At 38.3% G+C, this 23715-nt stretch overlaps 1 protein-coding gene across 1 annotated transcript in view; it reads right to left on the bottom strand.

Moving 5' to 3' along the window:
- BMPR2 (bone morphogenetic protein receptor type 2) overlaps nt 1-23715 on the bottom strand; it is a 107835-nt gene that overhangs the window by 24089 nt on the left and 60031 nt on the right. Inside the window, 3 exon segments of the mRNA XM_017834330.1 lie at nt 1-230; nt 2282-2373; nt 2817-2927. Of these exon segments, the coding sequence (XP_017689819.1) occupies nt 1-230; nt 2282-2373; nt 2817-2927 (433 nt within the window).

Below are 23715 nucleotides of genomic sequence, written 5' to 3'. Positions count from 1 at the left end.
TTGGGGTAATATTCCATCACCAATAAATATTCCATACGGCCGTCGGCAGTGAACCTCTCATCCCCCACAATGAAGCGGGCGATGTTATCGTGTTCCATCAGTGGAATCCTGTAAATGTTCCTCTCATTGACAAAATTCTGACGATTAGCAAAAGAAAATATTTTCACAGCAACTGGACGTTCATCTAGGGAACCCTTATACACTGCTCCATATCGTCCCCGGCCAATCAACTGCAAAAAAAAATGTCAATAATCAGTTCACTAAATAATAGATGAAGACAAAACCCAAGTTTTCACTCCACAAAAATTGTATGCCAACTCTTATACTGACTTGCGCTATAAAAATAGTGAAGATAGTAAATACTTTGTAGTGAAAACCAGAATTAGAATGCTGTCATAAAAGCTATTTTGGAGCTGGAAAACTCAGCACAGGCCAGTGTGGGTCTTACTAAATTGATCTGTAGTCTGAATAGCCAGTAAATATATAATAAATAATCTATTCAGTAATTTTATATACAGAATCAATAAAATACATGTCTATTGTGATGTTAATTCTTTTATTAAACTTTTGCCTACTAAACATTTATAGCTTTTATAGCTTTTATGTGATCAATTTTATTTCACTCCAGAGATCACAGACATCAAGGTAAACATTTTAGGTTTAGGACAGTTTATAAGCTGTGCTTTTTAGGTTAGTAATAACAAAATACACATTTATACTGCAAAATAGATACCAAAAGAGGTAAACAGGTTTTAACAGAAGGGAACAATTAATTCCTGGCTACCTGTGAATCTTTATTCTAGCCCCCACTATGCTAGACAGTCTTCACAGAATGGCCTTTCCCATCTCCATGGCAACTGAAGAAGAAAGATGCAATCTCTGCCCTAAACCAAAATGCAGCACCACCTTCAGGAAAAGTCCTAATTTCTAAAGCTCAAAAGATTTTAAGTACTTAAGAATTTAAGCACCAATTAAATTAAAATATTTTTCAGGAATACCTATACATGGAACTGTAAGGATTTCATGAACCATCTTTCTACTTTCTAAATTTAAATACTTTTTAAATACTTCTTACAAATGAAGCAGGAATGGAAAACAGAACGGATAACAAAAGTAATGTTTCTAAAAATGATAAAATTGTCTGATAGGAAAGTTTTCAACATGAAAGTATTATTTAAGGGAGAGACTTTTCGTTTCTCAGTCCTTTCATGTCAGTGGATTGCAAAGCAGCAGCAAGTCACTTCCAGGTACAAACCTGGAACATGTTCTACCCACAGAGAGTCAAAAGGCAAGAACAGATTAAGACATTTGTCCTGCAACACCCTAGGACTGGGGGTGAGGAGTCAGCTCCTTCAGATACAAGAAACAGGACAGAAGACCCCACAGCAGATCTCTCTACCAATGCAGTCATTGCTTTCTCCAAGAGACTGCATATCAGTACAAGTACTCTCATGTGGGGCTTTGGACACTTCTACAAACACACATTGTTAAACCCTTGTAAACTCTGCCTCAAATACTTTTTTGTTGGCAGAAGGCACTGAAGCTTCTTTGCTGATTAGTCTGTTGTCACCATTAGCACAGCCCACACTGCATGTCTGCAGTCTGCATCTCTAGGTGTGGTTTCTACCAGGAAAAAGAAGAAAGTACCACTCTCTGCATCTCAGCCATTCCACTCATTTATTTCTGGCTAAGAGTTTTTTAAAATTCCATATGTTCTATCAAGCATTCCAACTGGAAGCACAGCATTCTGCAGTTTTGTGATGATACATCTAACACCAAGCTGAGTAGAGAGTTCTGGTTGGCCTCTAGTTGCCATGGAGACAGATCATACCCCACGGTGAAGAATGACTATACATAAATGCACCACTACTGAAATATACTGCCCAATCTACAGTACATTCAATACTCCAATAACGTTACTAAAGAATTCCAAATGACTACAGCATGATACTGTACTCAGAGCAAGTGGTGTCAAGCAAAAAGATGGATCTTTTGATGCAAGGCTGAAATACAGCACATTCCAATTACCTCCCAGTGTTTCTCTTTTGTTCTTGAGGCAGAACATGTTCTAGCTAATTCCAACAATATTACTAACAAAATCAGACAAAATAATATAACTGCAGGAACCCTTTTTTTTTCTTTTTATTTCTTCTTTAAACTGTGAAGAAAATATTACAGGAGCACTGATACATTCATTTCTGAAACCATACCTGGAAGATGATATGACCACAAGTGATATATTGAAAAAAAACGAAGATTAAAAACTGAGTTGAACATTTACCTCTAACAATTTTAGATTATCCAGATCCAATGAGGGCTCTGATGCTGCTGACTCCATCATGTTCATACTGTGCAAACCTTGTTTATGATCTCCTGGGGAAGAGGGTGAGAAGCAAATCAGATAGTTTCCTTTTTGACATGCTCCAAATGAAAATAATACAACTTACCTGGGACTTGTCAGAAATACATATTGTAGGCAAGGACATAGCAAGTACTATATATACTACAGATATCTGCTACAACTCAAAGTCACTGGCAATAACTATAAAGCATGTTCACCACCTCACTTAAGCTGTGTTGAGCAGATGATTTGTGGAAGAAAAATGAGTCCCAAAGTGCCAGCTTGGACAAATCATAAATCCCTCTGAACTGTTATGAAAGGGATATCACCATAAAGTGTCAGAGAGGAGAAAGGGGAGCATTATGTACAAGCATATAATAGGGACTGGGGAGAAGAGAAGACATAAGTATAACTTTGAGAAATACCCGAAAGAACAACTGAAAAACACAAAATCAAAAAGACTGTCAATCCCTACCTGCAAGCATCCTGTATCCAAAGAACAGAGCAACAATCAAAACAGCCAGTACAGACACAGATGCCAGGGCAATAACAATAGTCTCATCTCGATGAAAAGAATGAGAAGAATCTGAAAGCAAACAAGATGAGGACTCTTTAATTGTAAATTCGAAAGAATCAACACTATAAACATGTAATTGTTATTACAACAGTGAGGGGGAAAAATGTACACTGTAAGACAATGCACTAAACTGTTTTTCCTCTCAAAATCTAGGGATGGCAAAAGAGCTGATCAAACACAGCTGAGCACATTCATCAACAGCTTTTCCCAGTCTTCCCTTGCCCCGTTATAGAGAGAGGCACCGACAGTAGAAAGTGAATTTTGATCTGGCAAAGTTCAGCCCAGCCATACAAGGCCAAGTTGATGCAGTCCTGCTCTGCTATCTGTGCCTTAATCCAGTTTCCTGTATGAATCAAGTTTGTAACCTTTACAAGGCTTTTTAATTGTTTTTCCCAGAATGAAAATCTTAAAAGAGTTTGCTAATTGTGCTGCAAATGTGATGAATGCTGAATGTTTTGCATTCAAATATATACAACATACATAAGTCCACTTATGCAAATATTTCAAAATACGTTGGGGTTTTGATTTATGTCAGTGCTCAGTTAATTTTTTGCATAATTCTCACTCCTCAATTCACAAAAAGACAGAGGTATCTCCAATGACTACAGCAGAGTATTAGAAAACCTGAAAAAATAAAACACTCAACAAAATTAAATAATTAGTTTTATTGAGCCTTTTTTGAAATAGCATTTGATTTGTTGTCAAAATGTATCTTGCTTTTTCAGGTTTGGGGTTTTTTGGGTTTGTGGGTTTTTTTCCCCCCTCAGTGGGGAAAAAAGATTTCACAAAAAGATTTGTTAGCATCTTGAACAGTGAGCTTAATGCTTCCCCATGTCAGACCCCAGTCTGGCTTTTTGCAGACACACAAAAATCCAGCCCCTTTAATATAACAATTTATTAGTGCAGATACTCTTCTGATGTTAGAATCACTGGAATGTGGCCCTACAAGACCTCATTTACTTTGGCTTCAAAGCCAAGTTTGGGAACTATGTTTAAACTTGTCTTATATATTGCAAAAAGTACTCCTTAAAAGACTGTAATGAGACCTAACTATGCTAAAACCACAAAATACAAAATGCACTCAAGACTTAAACATTAGATAAATTTTTAGGTGAGACTGAAATACAATTTATCCCAGTCTACATTAGCTGAATAAACTGATAACTTCCCTTTTCTTGTATTGCATTTAAAAGAAATTAAACATGATTCACTTATTCAAATGCCCAGTGTTGACAGACACAAGAGAACTAGATAAGAAGAGAAAGCAAATTTAAAAGAAAACAACTTCCATTCTTACATAACCATAATGCCAAGGGAAAATAATAAAAAGCTGGTAAAACAGAATACCAGAGAGATTTTCAGCTGTGACAGAAGTATGTGAAAAATCACCTATCAAAAACAACATGCAGCTCATATCTGATACACCATTTAAATAAAAGGAGCTTGTGATAATCACAACACCATCAAATTTAAATTTGTTCTGTCGAAAGAAATACCATCACTACTGGTTTTGGTTCACTAAGAAAGTAAGTTATCGCCACAGTGCACTGTAATGTGGAATAAGAGCTCTGACTTCCACTGTGAGGAGACTAAAAGATTCACATTACAACTGTCACCTAAATTATGAATTCAAAGTATACACATACATATATATTAAAAAACACAACATCATAAAGGAAACTGTTGCATCATACAAAGCTTTATGAAACATTACACAAATATAAGAAGCTGAGTAACTGCTAGCAGGGAAATGGTAATTTTGACTCTCCTATTTTTATGAATGGAATTTACATGTTACTGGGTTATCTTTTAAAATATATATTAAATGTGGCAGGTTTTGCATCAGTTCAAGACAGTGCCTAGCATGTACTAAGAAGATGCAGGTTGTGAGAGACTGACCTTTTCCCTATAATCTCAGCTGTATTTCCTTTGACCACACAACCAGAGCACAGCCATTTGCAACCTTCCCATTGCCAAGTAACCAGTAATCATTTCCACCACTGTTTGCCAAATGGTATCTGATGCCTAAGTTTGCTTGCTCTGCTTTAGTTTTTTGTACAATCAAAGGGTTAACAACATGCCTCCATAAGGAGGGCCCTCCTCTATCCTGGAGTGGGATTTTGCTGCTCCTCCAGTCCTAGCATAGCCCAGGGCAAGGGCATCCCGAGCAACAGGTTCCTCAGCAGCTCTGGCTGCCTTGGCACACCTCCCATAGAAGCCTGTGAATGGTGGCATTATGCAGGCTGAAGAGATACTAGAAAATCTCTAGATAAAAATGTTTTGTGCCCATCAGCAGTAGAAGAACATACAAAGAAAAATGATCTTGCTTTCTCCTTCCTTGCTGTACTATCCCCTCTGGGGGATTTTTCTCTTTAGTAGGTAGCTGTGCAGTCATCAGGTAACCTCAAAGAATCTCCCTGGCCTTCAAGAGAAAAGAATATTTTTTTTTTTAAGCAGAGTTGTTTCTTAATGAATCTTAGATTGGCTAATCTTGAACTAATTTCCAATTCTTATAAATATTTTAAAATAACATTGTCAACATTACAACAGCCAAGTCAGTCCTACAGTGCGAGTTACTACTGTCAGGTTGTTGAACAACATTTATAAATTTAAGAATAACTACAAATTTCTTAGTAAGTGTAAATGAACATCTCAATGGACTAGTAAGATGCAGCTCAAAACAGTATGAGTGAGTAAAACACTGCATGTGACAGCCAGTCATTTCCCAGCAAGGACAGTTTTACTATCTTTTGCTTGTAAATCTACATACAGAGAAAAGCAGGAAAAAAACCCATAATGACAAAAAGCCCAGACAGCTCCCAAACCCCCACAAACGTGTTATTTCTATCCACCCTTATCTGCTTTGTACGACAATAACTTTTGTAATGTTGTCAGATTATCAATCTTTCTTAAATAGAACAAAAAGGCTATGTCACTTATCTGCTCAGCTTTAAAACCTTCCAAAGCTTAAAAAACCTCTTATTAACTCACTAATTTTATCAATCCATCTTTTTTCTTTGGTTATATGTCATCTTTACTCTTTTACACCATACTTACTTTTAAACACCTAGATAAGAAGCCAAAGCCAGATAGGACCTCTCAAGGCATTTGCAGGGTTTACATTTCCTCTTTTATCTACTAATTAATACATATTTTATATATACATATGCACAAAAGTCATATTTCTCTTGGTATTATTTGGAGATGCATTTTAACTAAGTCACCAAAAGACACATCAGTGTGGGTCAATAAAAGTAATCACTGACCTTTAAGCAAGGCACTGCTGAAACAAGGATATAAAATCTATAAAAGTTTCCTTTCATGCTTTCTTCCATGAATTTATAGCCCTGGCTGAAACAACCACGACTTCTTACAATTAGAACATTCAATATGAAAGTTTATTTGATATTACATCTCCTATCAAGAGTTCCAGATGCATTACAGTGCAGAAACAAATTTTTCTGAAGTAAGACTTTCTTGGTCTGAAACTTAACAATCCCTCCCCCAAATCAGTGGACTCTGCTTTTATTATTTACAATGCCCGGACACCTGCCATACAGCTTCCGTATTTTTTCACCATGTCACTGTATAAACTCACTTTAAACATTCATAACAACCACTCAAGAATCTCATTTTAGTTTTCGGAATCATCATCAATATTTGGGCTTTTCTTTAGTGACAAATACGAAATGAATTAAAAACAAATTGTCCAACGCTGGCTTCAAATCTCAGACTGGAAGTGCTGGTATCTCAGTATTATTCCTAAACTAATGTCTAACATAAAAAAGCTAATGGCATAATGAGCAGAATTAGATGCAGACTCCACAAAATCCAGTGATTAAGGAGTTGACTGTGGAGCAAATTCTACCTACGCTTGTACACAGAAGATATTGGCAGAGCTTCCTCAGGTTATGTTACTGTAACTGAAAGCAAGGTTAGTGCAGTGCTTGTTTCACTGCTAAGTACAGGTGAGGTTTTTATTTCCAGCTTCAACTTAGGCTCCCTGATCTAGTCAAAATCTGCCACAACAAAAAATTAAAACCAAGAGAAACCACTGGAAGGCCCAAAACACCTTAACAGTCAATATCTTGTCCCAGTTGGACGGGAAAGGAGAGCACCGTTCCCGGGGCTACCGACTCTACAAGCAACAGTACGAAGAAACCATTTAGAAGACAACCCAGCACATACACTCTTCTATCTTGAAACATTTTGCCAGTAATTCTGATAGCAGTCAGCATTTTACTGAAGTCCACCAATCCCATCACAAACAAATATGACAGCAAACAGCATAAGTATTTTTTTCCTTTTCTTTTTTAAATCAGAAAAAGAAACAAAGCATGACTCTTTAACAGAGACAACTTCCTCCTGGCTGGGGAGCAGCTGGTAACCAACAAGCCACCATTCCCAGAAGCATCCTGACCTCATCATCAAGCAAGAGCTTATTTTTGGGCTCCAAAAACCCAAGTCTAACATCCCTTGTGTATGGAGAGAATTTTGTCAAAGGTACACACAAATAATTGGGAATGTATTTCAGAGCACACCGTGAAGGGGAATGCTTCTAGCACTCGGTTAGATGTGAGTCATCTGGCTGAACCCAGCCCTGCATGTGGGATACTCCCTGCAGGCACTTCTACACATTAGGCATTTCTCTCTCTTTTCTCAGGCATCACTGCCATAATAGTTTCCAAGCACTTATACAGTATCTTTGATAAACTAAGTTTTTAAAATTAAGCTTCTATATTGCTGCACATGGAGATTGTTCAACTGTTGCCTTCCTAGCCTTCTCCAGGAATGACACAGAATGAAGAATATTAACAGTGCTAATGGCATCAGGAAGAACAGTGTTTTTCCTTCAAATTGACTCGTCCACCCTAAACGCAAGCTTGTAATATTAATTAATGCAAAAGTATTCCAATCTGTGCCTATGCTTGAAAAAGCTTCTTTTATTTCTTTGTAATTTAACTTTCAAAAATTAAAGCCTCTTTTTTATGCTTCCTGTTTCCATACTTTAAAATTAGCATTTATCCTATGATGAAAGAACATTCTGAGAAAACAGACAAAACCAGGTAACAGCAGCCAATGGCAAAAGAGTCTGTAAATATACGGAACTCCTTTCTGGGAGCCAGAGAAGGGATGTGTGATCTTCTAGCTTCCTTTCCCATCAGCAAATACTGTGAAACCTGCAGACAACCATCCCCTCAGTTCCCCCACACCCCCCATATATCTTCCCTCCCTTGCCAGTCTGGGTAAAGCATCAGCTAACTCACCACCACCACCATTACTGTGTCAGCTCAAGCACTGACGTCCATGCTGTGAAGGTAAAATATTCCAGCCTGGCTGACAAACTGTGAGGAGCCCTTGCACAGTTTTTGTATTTCCTACTTCACTGTTCAGCACATTGTTGCTCTGATACTAGCACTGAAATCAGAATGTATGAAGAGAATGGAAAATGAGGAGAAGGAAGGGTAGTCTCCTCCTCATAACAGCTGCAAGCTGTCCAGAAAAGTTCTCTCTGCTACTACACCAAAGGTTTTACACCACGATGGCCAAAGAGCTCCCTGGGACACTACAGAGATCACTGTTAGGATGATACATCTTAAGACAGCCACGAGAAAAGGCAGCAAGTGTTAACCAAGTTGAAAAACTAGGAATCCCAAGGGGAAAAATTTGACTGTGTAATTAAAGGCTGTATCCCAACATAAACACACAAAAGGATATGGCCTTGAAACTGTGCAAGCAATGACATTGTTTCCTTTCAATATTTAAACATTTGAATATGAAACCTTAGGCTTCAGAATGTTGTTTCAAAGCTACATATTTACATGGTGGTGATCATATAATAAAGGACATTTGCACATAAATTTCCACCAGATCTCTATATTGCTATTAAAGCTTTTTATTCCATTTTCAGAAATCTGCCTACTCTTCATGTAAATGACTCACAGCTGTGTATCTGTCACACAGTAGTAAATAATTCTAGAAAATATATGTGTGTATTTAAGTTTAGAGAAGCATTGTATAAAAACATTTTAGAGAAACATACAATTATTCTATATAATTAAAATCAGTTTTGAAAATAACTACCTATGTTCCAACAGAATTTGTGGTAGCTGTATATCAGAAACCAAGTGGTCTTACAGCTGATATGTACCAAAATACGAATGTTTATTTAATTTGCCAAATCACAAGTAAGTAGCAGCGTTAGTCTTGAACAAGCAAGGAAAACACCATCCTTTAACCTTCACAGCACAACAGTAACATCTGATTTTTCAAAACAACTGCAGCTGTATGGACTCTGATCAAAGCCAGCAAGATTACACAGAGACTCAAAGATCTGCCCATACAGATCTGCCCATACAGATCACTTTAAAAAGAAGCAGAGTCTTCACGCCATTCTACAACTATTTCTTTGATGTGATAGATTCAATATGTTCATTGCCAATCTGTTGCAGAAGCTGCTCTTCCATTAAGGAATCTTAATGATACTGAGGATGAGATCAGAAGGATGAGGAAAAGCTTATGGTTCAGTCGCCAACGCAGCATGAGATGGAAGGCTGCAGTGTGGGGGCAATGTGGCCTTCAGCTGCAGATGACTGCAAATATGCTTTGCAGATCAGAAAAGAGACCTTTCAAGTGTTTTTAATTCATTTTGATTTTAAAATCACATTGCTTTTCACAGTGGCCCTGCACGACTTTCATGACAGCAGTAAGATCGTGGTCCTTTGAAAAAACATACATTTAGCAACCTTTTCCAAAGGCCCACAGATCTCAATCACAATCTGTTTATCTGTTTCATCTACACAAAGTTTATATTAAACATGTTCTAGGAATCCTCTACAACACGTAGAATATGCATCCCTAACTGCATTCTAGCAGCACATTCCAGCCAAACCAAAACACTTCATCAGTCTTTTTCTCTCTTCTTTTCTGCACAGTAATCAACGTTTCTTTCCAAACAACTGACTACTGCCTCATTTCTGAACCTCTGTCCTGCAGCAAGAGAGTTCAGTCTTCATCACATTAGAGCAACTGACAAGAAAGCCTCCAATATAAACACTATAACAAAATGACTCCGACTATTTTATGTAAATCCTGAATTTATTCAACACTGGGAAGAAAATGTGAAAGAAAAAAAATAAGCTGATAACTTGTAACAAAAAACTATGTTGGTAGGTTAACAGTATCTAAAAAGATATCTAAAAAGATAGTATCTACAAAAATATCATGGGCATAGATCAGACTATCATATAATTCAAGAATCCTATCACATGGCCTTCTACACTAATTTAACTAAATGCATTTAAATCTACATTTTAGTTAAGCTGGAACTACAAGGTTGGAATACCTTAAAAGTTGTGTTCTACAGTCCTTTACAATGAAATCCAGCAGGAGCTATTGCCAGTTTTCCATTAAACCTCTCCATTGCTAAGAATGATGAAAAGAATAAAGATAGCATTTCCTAAAATCTTTATTCCTTAAACATCTTTATTTAACCTTTGACAGGTGCATGTTTTAAAACAACTATTATCCTAATTCTGATTTATGAGCCTGTGCATGAGAAATAAGGCTGCATCCTTCTGTAAGTACTTGACAAATAATTAATAAAATTAAAATCCATGCCCAAATTTTGTAACAGAATTATAAAATGTAAGTATCTGATGCCTATCAACGTGACCACCTTCAGCACTTTAAACAAAGTTAAGGTAATGAACACTATTTCACATGGAATTCTTGAAGGCACTTGAAGGAACAATGAAGTTAGCAAGATAACTTCTATGGAAGAGGACTGAGCACTTGGTGCTCATGTAGATGAAAAACACAATGGGAACTGCGTATTTTGTGGGAGATGGTGCAACATTCTTTAACAGAATAATCCTGCCAACCAGTAACTCTAAGGCAATTTTCATTCATAATTGAAAATGGATGTTTTCCCCAGACTTAAGAGAAATCTCTGGTTTTAGTCTGCTGGCTTGGACGAAACAGAAAATTTGCACTTGCTTCCAATCATTCCAATATTTGAAGAAAAGATTTAAACAGTCACCAATATGCTTCCACTTTGCACTTAGCATCATCATATTTTATACTTTTTATATAAAATCCTATATACTTATTGTCATGGGGTGTCCTTTGTGACACATCTTTTCATGTTTTTCTCCACATCAGGAGAGCTAAAATTTTAATCCATTTTTCACATAATCGCATCACTGTGTGGAACCTGGACTGTAAGAAAGCACCAGTCTCTCGTGAGACTTGCAGTAACATCACAACCTGGCAACCATGCACCACAGATCCCATCTGCCTCCTCACTGAGTGCCTGAAAACATCATGCAGCTCGGGCTGTAAAATTTATTTCCCATAACATGCTCCAGAGAAATCCTGCTACAGCTAGAAGTCAGTCATTCGTGATGGCAGCGTTTCAGTGGGCAGATCTCTTTCAAAAATCTGCTGCTGGAAAATGCAATTTGTACTTGAGCTTTGTGTTGAAGAGGAGGGCTCCCTCGCTGTCCCTGAGTCAAGGCAGTCCCAGAGGTGTAATCCTTTCCAGCAACTCTGTCCTCCTCTGGCGAACTGGCTGCCCCCAAGCACCCAGTCTGGAGCAGGGCTGTGGGGATTAGATTGGCCTTTTTTGTTCATTTTGAATACTGAAGGTTGTACTGATACACAAAACTTAAAAATGAAACATGAGTGGTAATTTCTTGGCAGGGAAGTGGGTTATGCAATCCCTACCTGCTCGTTCTTTGATGACTAGATACAAAGAGGTGAATTAGCAGCTTGTCACATTTGTACAGAAGGAATTCACAAGTTCATAAAAACCCAACAAAACTTCCTGTTCTCCTTTTCTTCTGTGAGTTCAGGGATCTTCAGTGTTATTTCTAACACTATTGAATAGACCCTCATAATCATGATGTATGTAGAATAAATAGCAATTCAATCACAAAACTAAATTTAGATTATCTTCTCTGAAATTCCCTATATATCAATAAATATTTGATTACTAGAGAGATAAGAGAAATACCTCGCTTCCATAGGCAAACTACTTTTGAGTGCACCTCAACCTTGCCTTCAAGTGTAACTGAAAGCTTATTTGAGCACTTAACCACATACTGGGGACATCCTCCATACTGAAATAAAACAGTCAGAGAAGTGTTTTTAATAAAAAGGCTGAGAACAACCTTTCCATTATTCCCTTATATTAATCTTGGACCAACAGGACTTACTGCTTATCAAACCGAACAGCAACACCAGCTTTACCATAATGGCACACTTCCAGCTTCTGTTAGACACTGGATCAAAAAATACATATGCTGCAATGGAAAAAAATGAGCACTTCGGAGAGCCTCTTTAAAGACATTTGAAGTTCTTTTAAATTCAACAGGCTCAATGGCTGCATATTTCATGTTTGTAACGTTCCCAGGCGCTAAAAATAGAGCCCAAAAAACTACATCAAAACACTGAAACGCCTATTTTTGTATGGGTAAGCAAGCAACCAACCCCCCTCATCTTTCAGAAAAGGCAGCTCTGATCCCATGCGCCCGCATATTCCAAGTCTTGGAGAGCTCTGAAGCCCAGGAACGCTGTTCACCAGTCGGCCGTGCTCCCCTCGCTCCTACAAAGCCAGGTCCCCCCCCTTGCCAGCCATTTGCTCAGTGGGAAGGCTGAGCCAAGCCCAGGCAGTGTGAGGTGTCTGGGCCTGTCCCAGCAGGTTCTTCTGCACCCTGGAGGAACGGCGGGTGCCTGTTTACGGGCAGTGAGGCCGATGCTGCTCCTGCCCACTGCCAGCTCCACGCTCCCCTCCGGTGTGGGCAAGGACAACGAGCACTGATGTCCTCTCAATAACGCTGCACATCTCTGAGGTTCAGGAATACTCTTCTCCTGTCAACCTTAGTAACAGGCAACGAAGAATAAACTGATCTAATGGACGTGATTGCACAGAGTGTCGATTTCAAAATCATTTCCCTAAGCATGCAGTGAAATCTGAATTATAGCAAAATTTTAGTCAGTCAACCTGTTTCAAGTGTAAACCCAAGATCAATACAAACAGCGTGAGAACAAGTTCTGACAAAACCTTTCATTGCACTTTTGGTTTATGTCCTAGTACTTCAGATCTCATGCCCTAAATCAGCTTAATATTGTAATCCTCAACTGTAATCCTCAAGTGTAGCAAGTATTTTAGTACTAAACCTTAACTTTTCCTACTTGTTTTAATTCAAGAACATTTTTTATACTTCCAGTACAACTCAGTATAGTGTACATTCTCATATTCAAAAGGGCTTGCAATTTTAAATTTGAAAGCCTGTGTTACAGATCTGTGAGTTAAATCTGTCTGATATGTTAGAAACATTCACAATTACTAAAGACTGTGTTTGTCTGGCTAATGCCAATTCAAATAATGCCTGTGGTACTCCAAAAGGTATGCATCTGCTCCAATTCTTTCTATCATGGTTTAGGAGAGGGTCTAACATGACAGTACATGTCCCATTTTCCCATTAATCCTCCCTCATTCTCTTTTATTTTCCCCACTAATCATCTGTATATGGACATATAATTTCTAACTTTTACCAGATTCTTTTTCTAGGACTTCAAAAATATTTTAAAAGTCTTCTGTAACTATAAGATAACAATAATCGTTACATTTCTCTACCATGTGTCCATGCCGGGAGTGGAGAAGGGCAGCGGAGCAGTTGAACCTCTCCTGCCTCCTGCTAAAAGCCACTTTTCCTCTGCAGCTGAGAGGCCTTAACAATGGCTCCTTCCCTCTATCCTGTCCTTGCTTAAATAGAGATTCAGCTGCATTCCAGGCAGGAAGAACCTCTTCCTCAAAGATACTTCACAGGTACGAGACGCAGTGATTTGGAGACATCCTCGAGCAGAGCGAAATAAAGGACAGAAAAGGCTGTGGAAACCTGACAAGGCCAACAGAGACGAGAGGAGGCAGCAGGGCCAGCACTGGGCAGGGCAGAAGCTGAAACAGTGAGAATGGCCCAGAGAGGAGAAAGGCTTTAACCTCAGGAGGACCCCAGCAAAATCAATAGGCTCCACTGACACACAGCTTCTGTTTCCAAGGCACCAGCTGGAGCGACCTTCTTCAAACAGAAAACTGCATCTTGTATGAGGGCACACAAGTGCACGTCACATATGCGTAAATGACCTTTTTTTTTTCCTAAAGGAAAGAAAAAATTTCCAGAACTTGAATTATAAAACAAAAAGAAACTCAGATTGTGTTTCTGGCTCTGCTGCTGAATAGCCTGATCTTAGGTAAGTTACTTTGCCTCTTTGTGCTTCATGTTAGCTAGTTATATAATGGGAAAAACAGTACCTTCCCTAACTTCAAAGGTTATTCTGATTACTTTATAATAACACGAAGATGAAAAAGGCAATAATGATAAATAGTAATCCTTAGTTTGCACTTATGCAAAATCCTTCTACAGATCTAAGTACTTGATTTCAGATGAAATACAGACATCGTTTGATGTTCGTTTCTCGCAGCACAAGTGCCAGCTCAGGCATCCCTTGCCTCCTACTCCCAGGTGCCTGTTCCAGCCCAGCGGTGCCCTGACAGCTGTGCTGTACGACCGTGGTTATGCTGAGCAGGGAGCTGGGTACGGAAGCCAACGGGGAGACCATGGGAAGGGAGGAAGGACCATATCTAAGGCAACATCCCTGCCAAAATAAATATACATCAATCAAGTACAAAGGCTGGTATCAAAGCTATCAATTCGTGTTACAGCTGACTTCACTTGTATAACACGTTCTGTCTGCCCTACAGTAACAAACTTGTTTCAAACCGGGAATAAATATTTCAACACAAATCTGAATAGGTCAGAGGAGACATTTCATAATCCTATGAAAGTGACTTGCTAATGATGTTGGAATCTGCATGATTGCTAGATTAATTTCACAGATTGAATAAAACTTTTACATAGTGAGTGATACGGCTTCTGTAACTTTTCTACTTTATACATACATTCCACATAATGAAAAATTTTCTGAAATCAATCCCTGAACCTGTCACAGCCCCGAGCATCGGTTTCAGCTGTTTTAATGACACTGTACAATTAAAACGTAAGTCTGAGACTGATATGCTCATAAGACATTTATTTACACAGATACTGTAGAAATTAGAATGGAAAAAGCAACCTTTTAAAAAATTGAATACAAAGAAGTCTTCTGTCAATCCGATTTACTCAAATCCTGACTGTACCGTGAAATCCTGTTAAATGAAAGGCAAAAACCTCAAGTCTCATTAAACAAGCAGAAACCTTTTTTTTGTGAAATAAAAAAATAAAATTAAACTTGAAACTGTCTTCTTCCTGACAGGTGTTCCTGCTTTAACCCATCACAAAATACATGCAGCCATAGCCGAGGTTTTCAAGTGATTCTGCTGTTTTCCAACTGGACACCATCAAAGCATTTCTACACTTCAGTGAAGACACTTAATATACACTTGTTTGGTTGCTCAAAATTTAAGACATCCTCAATCACTATAAGCTCCATCAAAGTGAAAATGTGTAACCAGGACAAAAATGAGAATTTATGATTGACGATTCACTTTTTGCTTTCAGCCTGAACTATGGTTTGGTGGTTGGTTGTTTTCTGGGGTTTTTTTGCTTGTTTTCCTTGCTTATTCCTTCTAACAATTGACAGGTAATCACACCAGTTATGCCTCTGAGCAGGAACTGTCCTATTACTGTTTTAGACAGGAGTTCTGTTTCCCAATCTATCCTTTCAAAAAGGAAATCCAAGCGTTCTCTGAGTTCCATGATGCTTACAAAATACACTTTCTATTTTTCTTCCTTAACTTCCCTTTGCTTAAAGGTTTCAAAATCCAGGAGAAGTCTGTCAGGAGCCCAGTTCACTGAAATAATATAGCAAGCTGTCAAGTACTTGAGCACATTTCTACCAAACAATCAAAACATAGTTACATTACAGCTGGAAGATGATGGCATTTGCAAGAACATATTTGCTTCTCAGAGGAAAAAGCCTTGCTGTTAACAGCACCTACCTGGTAACTGTTTCATTTTATAACCACCTAGAAGCCTGCCTTCTAATCTCATTTCAAGGGCTCCATCATACCACAAGCCAGCATTGTGCCAACAGCACTTTTGGGAATAAGACACTGCTACTGACATAACCCATTACAATGATTACAAATACATTAAGGCAGTGAAGAAATTCATGTCATACTTCTGTCATTACTGTGGCCCTGGGTGTGCTAAGCTACTCATCAGGTTGTGCTTAAGCAGAAATTCTAAATTCCTAAAAAGTGGTAATTTTAATTCTTATACAGGCTGCTGGAAGAAACTCCGAATTTACCAGTTTGTGTTCAAATATCAACTTATAAATTCACATGTAAAGTGTGCAGGCATAAAATGCACATATCTTTGATGAACATTTAGGTGACATATGACCTCAGCTAATTTAATACTTAGTGCTGTGCTCCCTCATATTATAGGAAACTTCTGTTCCACAGCAAGCACAGCATGGTGACAGACAGACTGTTCCTAAACTAGGACTGTGCTCACCTCCACTCCCTGCTCTGAGTAGTCTCCTACAGATTACACACTAGCTCAGTGTAGGATCAAGGTCAGCAGAGCTGGGAGAACCTGTTCAGACTGATATCTTTAGTACCTTATTTCACTTAGTTTATTCTGGAATATCTAGTGAAATTAAGGATTCACAATTTATGAGTCTCCCCCCATTAGCAATATTTAATTATTATTGTTTTCATAGCAGGTATCTAACACTCCAAGACTATTATGAAAATTTTCTCCCCACAGTAGAGCTTGATGTTTTCAGTTTTAATTAAAATAACATAAAAAAAATCCTCCATGAAAAAAAAATCCGATTCAAAACAAAAAACCCCCAAAATTCCCAAAAAAACATTTAACTGTATAAAACCAGGAAAACTAATGTTAGCATACCTGGGCTATACACTGAAATCTTAAATTAGTTTAAAACCTTTTCCTTTATGCATCCTCTCCCACTGTTATTACTCACTAACTATCCTCTTAGTGCTGGACAGAAGTTGTCTCCTATCTAACCCTCCAAAGCTGAGCAGGGTCAGCCCACACCTCCCTTGGCTCTCCCACTGCGCCTGCAGGAGCACTGCTGGCAGGAGCTCTGAGGCCTGGGAACAGCATCCCTCCCGGAGTGCCTGGCACAGCACTCGGAGATGTGTAATGCTTTTGGTTTACAGTCTGTGTTTATTCCACCCCCACACATTTTTAGTTTGCTCCGAAGATGCTATGAATGGCTCCACAGCTGGGAGTGTCTAACGCAGGTGTGGGCAGGGCTCTGCTCCCCCAAACCCACGTGTGGGGGGGGGCACATCCCACCTTCCCCTGCACAGGTAACAAGTGCACGATCCATCTGCTAACAGTGCTGATAAAGGCAGAGGAACTCAGATTACTCTTCAGAGTCATTAAAAAAACTTTTCAAACAACAGCTCGAGTATCTTCTGTATGTTCATCTACTACTGATTCCTGTGGCTTTACATGCTTTATTTTGCAGTAAGTTTTCACCAAGTGTTCTCTGCTTTCCCACAGCATTGTGGAGCAGCAGTGTCTGGACCTGCATTCAAAGGAAGAACACGGCTCTGTGTAATTCACTGTGGCTCAGACAGCATCATCCATTTTGCCTTACTCACTGCAATTTTATCCTCAGAGAATAGAAATGGAGGAAAACAGAACAGCAGTTAGAATATAACCAATTTGTATTTGCTGCAGTTTGGATGTCTACCTGTCACGAGTTCATGTTGGTGTGAATGTGGGTACTTTCTCCGTGCCTGTGGGTTATTTTGTCTGTTTTTTCTGCTGGGGGATGGTTTTGGGTTTTGCTTCTTTTTGAAGTTTTTGTGTGTGTGTTGTTTCAGTTTTAGTTTTTTTAAACAGTAAAACCTCCCAGGTCAAAAGAATACATGTATAAAAATTGTGTTTGTGTTTTACAGCATTTGCACTAATTCATTGGGGTTTACAATTCTATTTGTGCATCCCACATCACTACTTTTAGAGTGAGTTAATGCTTTAATAGGAGAAACAGAACTATGACCAAGCAACACTGATCTCAGTGGTTCCATATAGATGGTCCAGCTGTCTAGAGCACATATCAGCTGGGTATTCCTTCAGACAAACACATCCAGATTGACAGACAGGGCTCTGAACCATCACTCAAAGATAAATAGAAATATTTTTATTTGGCATAGAAAAAAAAATCACTTTCGCTTCGACAGCTCCAACACACTTATTTCGTGTCACAGCATTACAAAAGTGAGAAGTGTTTTTATACAGGAGACAAGGATATCTTACACTCCTGCTCAAAGCATATATAGTTTTGAAGTCAATATGAATGTCTGAAAAGGGAATTTTTTGCTAGTCTCAGACTAGCAGTTTCTAAATGAGCCTCACGTCACCAGTCTAAAGGAAGGCAAAAATCCAGGCCAAAGTCAAAAGCTGTCTAATATCACTCATAGAGATTTCACAAGCTTTTAGGAGATAATTGGCCTAACGCCAAGAAACATATATGCAGTATTTTGTAGGCTCAACCTTTAAAACAAATGCACAAAACTGTAGTGCTTAAACACTGAATCCACCTCACTGAAACCTTCAAAGGAATTTAAAAGAGCTGGATCACAATCTCCTATCTCTCCGCAACTTGGTATTCATGTCTTAGAAAAAGTCCTTCCTCAGACTTCTCAGAAAATATCAGATCTACCTTTCTACTCTAAAAGAAGAGAAAAAATGCTAAAGTTCCATTAAAAAAAAAAAAAGAAAAGCTAAGGCAATAGAAAGTCTTCACGCTTCTCTCAGTATCTTTCCTTGCCCTTAGAGATTGAATTCTTAACTTCTCCCCTCTAGACATATCTATACAGCTAATGTTTAGAAGTGTACTACACAAATAAACTGAAATAAGGTAAAACTCAGTAAGTCAGATTTTAAGACTAATTAATATATTGAATTCTTTTAAATTAATAAATGTGTTACAGAATAAACATCTTAGTATCCCAAAAATAAAACCCTGATAAACAAACCAGACTTCTGAGAAAGAAATGTATGGACTATCTACATGAATCTGATGATGTTTGGTTTTTAGAAAGATCAACATCTATTCTGATATTGAAAACATGGAAGCTAAAAAACAACAACAAGAAACCCGCAGATTTCTAACAGCTGACATGAAAAATCAGACTTCCTATCACAAAATTCAGTCCTAATGAGAACTGCAACAGGGAAAGTCTCTGTCACACAAAAACAGACACAACAGTCGGTCTCCCAACTCCTATGCTTACGTATTAGTGTCCATAGCAACACTGCACCATTCATTTTATTTATTAAATACAAGACAGCAAAAATAATAATGGTGAGTGGTATACATCAACAGCTATTTCAATACATAAGGAAGGAACATTCCCAAACCTACCATGGAAAAAGAACAAAACTGCAATGTGACTGCGAAGAGTAACACCACAAAATATCCAGATAAAATGAAAAGACACAAAGAAATACTATACAGAAGTAGTTGTGGATTGAGGAACTCTACTCTTTATACTTCATATAAGTCTCCTTATAACTTTTTCACAAATTCCCCTCACCCTAATCTGCCCTACTAGCAACAGTAAGCTTTCTTGGTTACACAACCAACACAAATGTAAATAGGTTTTTGGTATCGACTTGAATCCCTACTTTGCAAAGAAGTACAATTACATTCATGGGAATATTCACCAAGATTTTAGTGAATATACTTTCATCATGTCTCCCATTTGGACAGCAACAACAGCAGTTATTCCATCCTGGAAGTGATAGCTTTGAAAACACCTGCAGTTGGTGCATAATCAGGGGGTCTGACCAGGAGCACACTGACGTGATGCTTTCCTGTGTGTGTGGGTTCCCCTGGATCCTCTACGAACTCCTTGTTTTTCAAGCACACAGGTTCTGTTACCCAGAAAGCCAAAAGGTCACCTCAGGCGACTCCAAAACAGCCCTGACAGCTCAATTCTTCAGAAATAATGGAGACGTGTATAGCCAGGATGACACAGATCCCAGTTACTAAACTTCACATTCAGCATTCAAGAGTTAGTCACAAGTTTACAATCCAAACAACTGAGGCACTTACCTGCATCTGCCATTCACTTGATTAATACAAAGAACATTAGCCTTCCTTTGTAAGGGAAACTAATTTAAAACCCTCATCCCCAGTATCCATCCACAAGCAGATATTTTGTCTAATACAATGGAGGGAAAGGACAAACTATAGCTTCTATCCAGTACAGCTCCTAACCCTTTTTACACTCCCAACAGAAGATGCTCCAACAGCACAGTCGTGAAAGAAATCAAATCACATAAAGAACAGTCACTTAGTGCATACAGACAAAGATAAGCACAGACAGTCCCGAGTTCAGGCTTTGACTACAGCTCCTGCAAGCCAGATCCAACCAGGCACGGTGCTGCCCTGCAGCTTTTGCTCCCTGGCTTGGGGGGAATGTGACTCTCTGCTCACTGCCTGCTCTGCATCAGCCTCTGCAGGAGCCACCTGACAGCTAACCTACATAATTCTCGCTCTTTAAATGCTTTGTTTAAAAGTAATTCCTCAAATGTCCTTAGAAACAACTTACCACACTGTTAAAAAACAAATGTTTTATTTACTTACAGCTCCTAGCATTGTGCCAGATTGAAGTATCATTAGCATTTTACCTCCAGAGAGCATCCTCTCTGAGGATGCACCATATGCTACATCATAAAGAAAGCAGCCAGAAATCAATGTTAAGTATCGTATTGGATTTTCTGGATCACAATGTTTTTCAGATAAATTAAAAAAAAAATTATCAAAAAAGCTCAATAAGGAACTGTGATTAATGACCAACTGTAAAGAGCCAAGATATTTTAATTGTCTGTCTGGACTTTCAGTCTCCTCTGAGGAGGCTGGGTCCCATTGTGCTGAGCTATAGATGCAACTCAGGTATCACTGCAAAGCAGTCAGGCTAATGGGCTGTTTTAAGGGTATGTCAAGTGCCAAAAACCTAAAGCTTTCTTTAAAAATTGTATCTGTTCTAAAATCAAGGGGGTAAAATGCATTCAACAAAACCACGATACAGAATTAGATTTTTGTCAGCAAACTTAGCACACAGGACAGAAACAAGAGAGGCTTATGGAAAAAGTCTAATTAAGAAGCAAGAAAAATACATGAAAGGTTTTCCATGACCTAAACACTGTTCTGCACAGATGAGCCAAATAGCACTGAAGAGCAAATAACAGACCTGATAGTTATAAGTGATCTTGTATTTTACACTTAACAGCTCCAGTCCCACGTCTGCCTCTTACTATGTCAGTAGTCTGTGGACAAAGACTGCTACTGTACTGGCCATGAGGTGGGGATTTATTACTAGTAGCTGGCAACACCTACCAGTGCTTTATAACCAAACTTCGCAGAGCTCTTGTTCCTTTTAACTCCATTCATTTCAGAATTGCTAAAGAAATCCAGAGTAGAGCCATGCTAAAAATCAAATACGAGGAATGCTCCTTGGGTAACATCACAGGACAAAGGGGGTTATGAGAAACAGTGTTCTCAGCAAGCCCAGCAGCTCCAGCCTGCCCAGGGAGATACAACTGCAGCATTTTGAAGCTAATGCCCTCTGTCAGGAGCTGCAGCCGGGGAGCAGCCTGTGCACAGCCATTTCTGCCACTCTGGCTCACCACAAGGAGCCTTGAGCATGACAAGACAGGGAAAGCAGGACATCAACAAAGCTGGTGAGGAAATAAACGTTGTTTGGAAAAGCACAGGGACGTAGACAAGTATAACATCCACAAAACATAAATAGCGTTTTAATTTTGCTTGTCAATGACTTGAGTGTAAAGTATCTTGGCTAACTCACTCAGTATACTGTGCTGAGTTACCTAAACAAATTCACAAGTCTTTAAAGTGGTGTAGCTTCCACAGTGCTGTAGTTTTAACTCTCTCTGAAGTGTAAAAAGCTACAGCACCCAGTCTTGAAATTTTTGGGGAATAGATATTAGAAGCCTATTACTACTACTACACCATCAGGAAGCCTGTTGATCTGTAGTTGTTGATAATGTCACCCAAACGTGCACTGATATGTCAGTCTGCCTTCCAGAGAGCTCCTATCTACTTCTCAAATTATTTGTGTTGTTAAATAGCACTGTAGAGTTTGTTTAGAATAATGTTGATATTGCATACATGTATTACATTGCATATTGCAGCATCTGAATAAAGACATAAAAAGTACAGCATCCTTGTCCCTTCTCCATTTTGCCTTGAGATGGGGCAAAACAATTTCTTTCCGCTACCTTTTTCATTTACAGCCCAGTTTTCCACCAATGCACTGTTTGATGCAAAGAGTATTGTTGTTAGGAGTCTCACCTACTTTCACCTTGGGTGTATAAGGCATTCACAATAAAGCCTCAATGTACACTGTCACAAAAGAGATCTACTAACTATGACATTGAATTTATTATAGCACAACATTAAAAAGTCTGACAATACTCAACATTCCCCGTAAATGGAAAAAATATATTTACTATATTTGTATTACCCAAAGATATTTGCAGTTCTTTAAACTGTGCATAAAACATAAGCAACTAATTTCCAGTCAAGATGCAAATTAGCACCTCAGGAACTGCACATGATAAAAGAACTGTGAATCACCTATTTACAGACATCAGTTAGCTTAAAATGTACATTTTCACTATTACTGAAGGTGTCAAAAAACAGCGATTGCATTTCAAAAAATTTGTTTCCTTTCTTCATTTTAGACCTTAACTGTGAATAAAATAGTTGCTGTGTAGTACTAGAAATAAGCAGGACACTTCGAAGATGACAGAGATGAAGATCAGACAGTTATATCAAATGAATAAGCCAGAAGTTATTCTCACATCTACTTGAAGAATAGAGACCTCCAAAAAAAAGCACAAATATAGCTCTAGCACTTCACAAACATCCTATATTGCAACGTCGAGATAAAGACAAAAGTGCCACCTTGCATTCAAAAAGCTTTTTTTTTAGATGTCAGCAGATTTTAAAAAGAATTTTGCAAATTCCTTGTTCTCAGACCTATGGGTCATAACACAGTACTAATTCCTGCTGGCACAGCCCTGTGGTGACCTGGTACAGCTCTCCTAGTTTGACAAAGCAATAGGGAACATACTCATAAAAGGAAAAAAAAAAAAAGAAGAAAAAAAAAGGGGGGGGTTGGAGCTGCTTTTTTTTTTTGTAAAAATAATATTTGAAATGTTTCTCCTTTTTCAAATAAACATGTTTGCTCTTCTAATACAGCTTTCAGCATTTTATGGGTTTGGTGCATAACAGAAATTTAAAAACATTTTCAAAATATTTCAATGCCAGAGCAAGTAAAACACTCCAATTTCATCTTCCTGATTAAATGCTTCTGTAAGAGAAAAAATTTACACGTACAGTTTTCTAAGGAGGCTTTGCCTTCACAGCTAATATTTCATACTCAGACTCCAATTTCACATCAAAGCTTTACTTTTAAATTCAGTAAAGATGCAAGTTTAATCTCGGGAGACTATGATGTCTCAGAAGTTAAAACAGTAAGTGCTGCTACCGACAATCTTTTAAGAGATTCGGCTTTGATAGATTCATTTCTAACGGGAAACTGAAGTTACTCAGCAAGCATTACCAGTTATCTTGGGAGATTTTTGGAACATTCCACTAATTCTATGGAAATTAAAGTTTTCACTTGAATTTCTAAAAAAATTGCTTTGATACTTTGCTTCCTGCAACAACTTTCACTTCTACTTTTTCTGCCCTCCACTAATCCACAATACTA

The sequence above is a fragment of the Lepidothrix coronata genome, unplaced genomic scaffold, assembly GCF_001604755.1.
Source record: "Lepidothrix coronata isolate B3197 unplaced genomic scaffold, Lepidothrix_coronata-1.0 Scaffold7, whole genome shotgun sequence".
NCBI classification, from domain to species: Eukaryota; Metazoa; Chordata; class Aves; order Passeriformes; family Pipridae; genus Lepidothrix; species Lepidothrix coronata.
The sequence above is the reverse complement of the archived record's forward strand: the minus strand, read 5'-3'. Positions and strand labels throughout refer to the sequence as shown.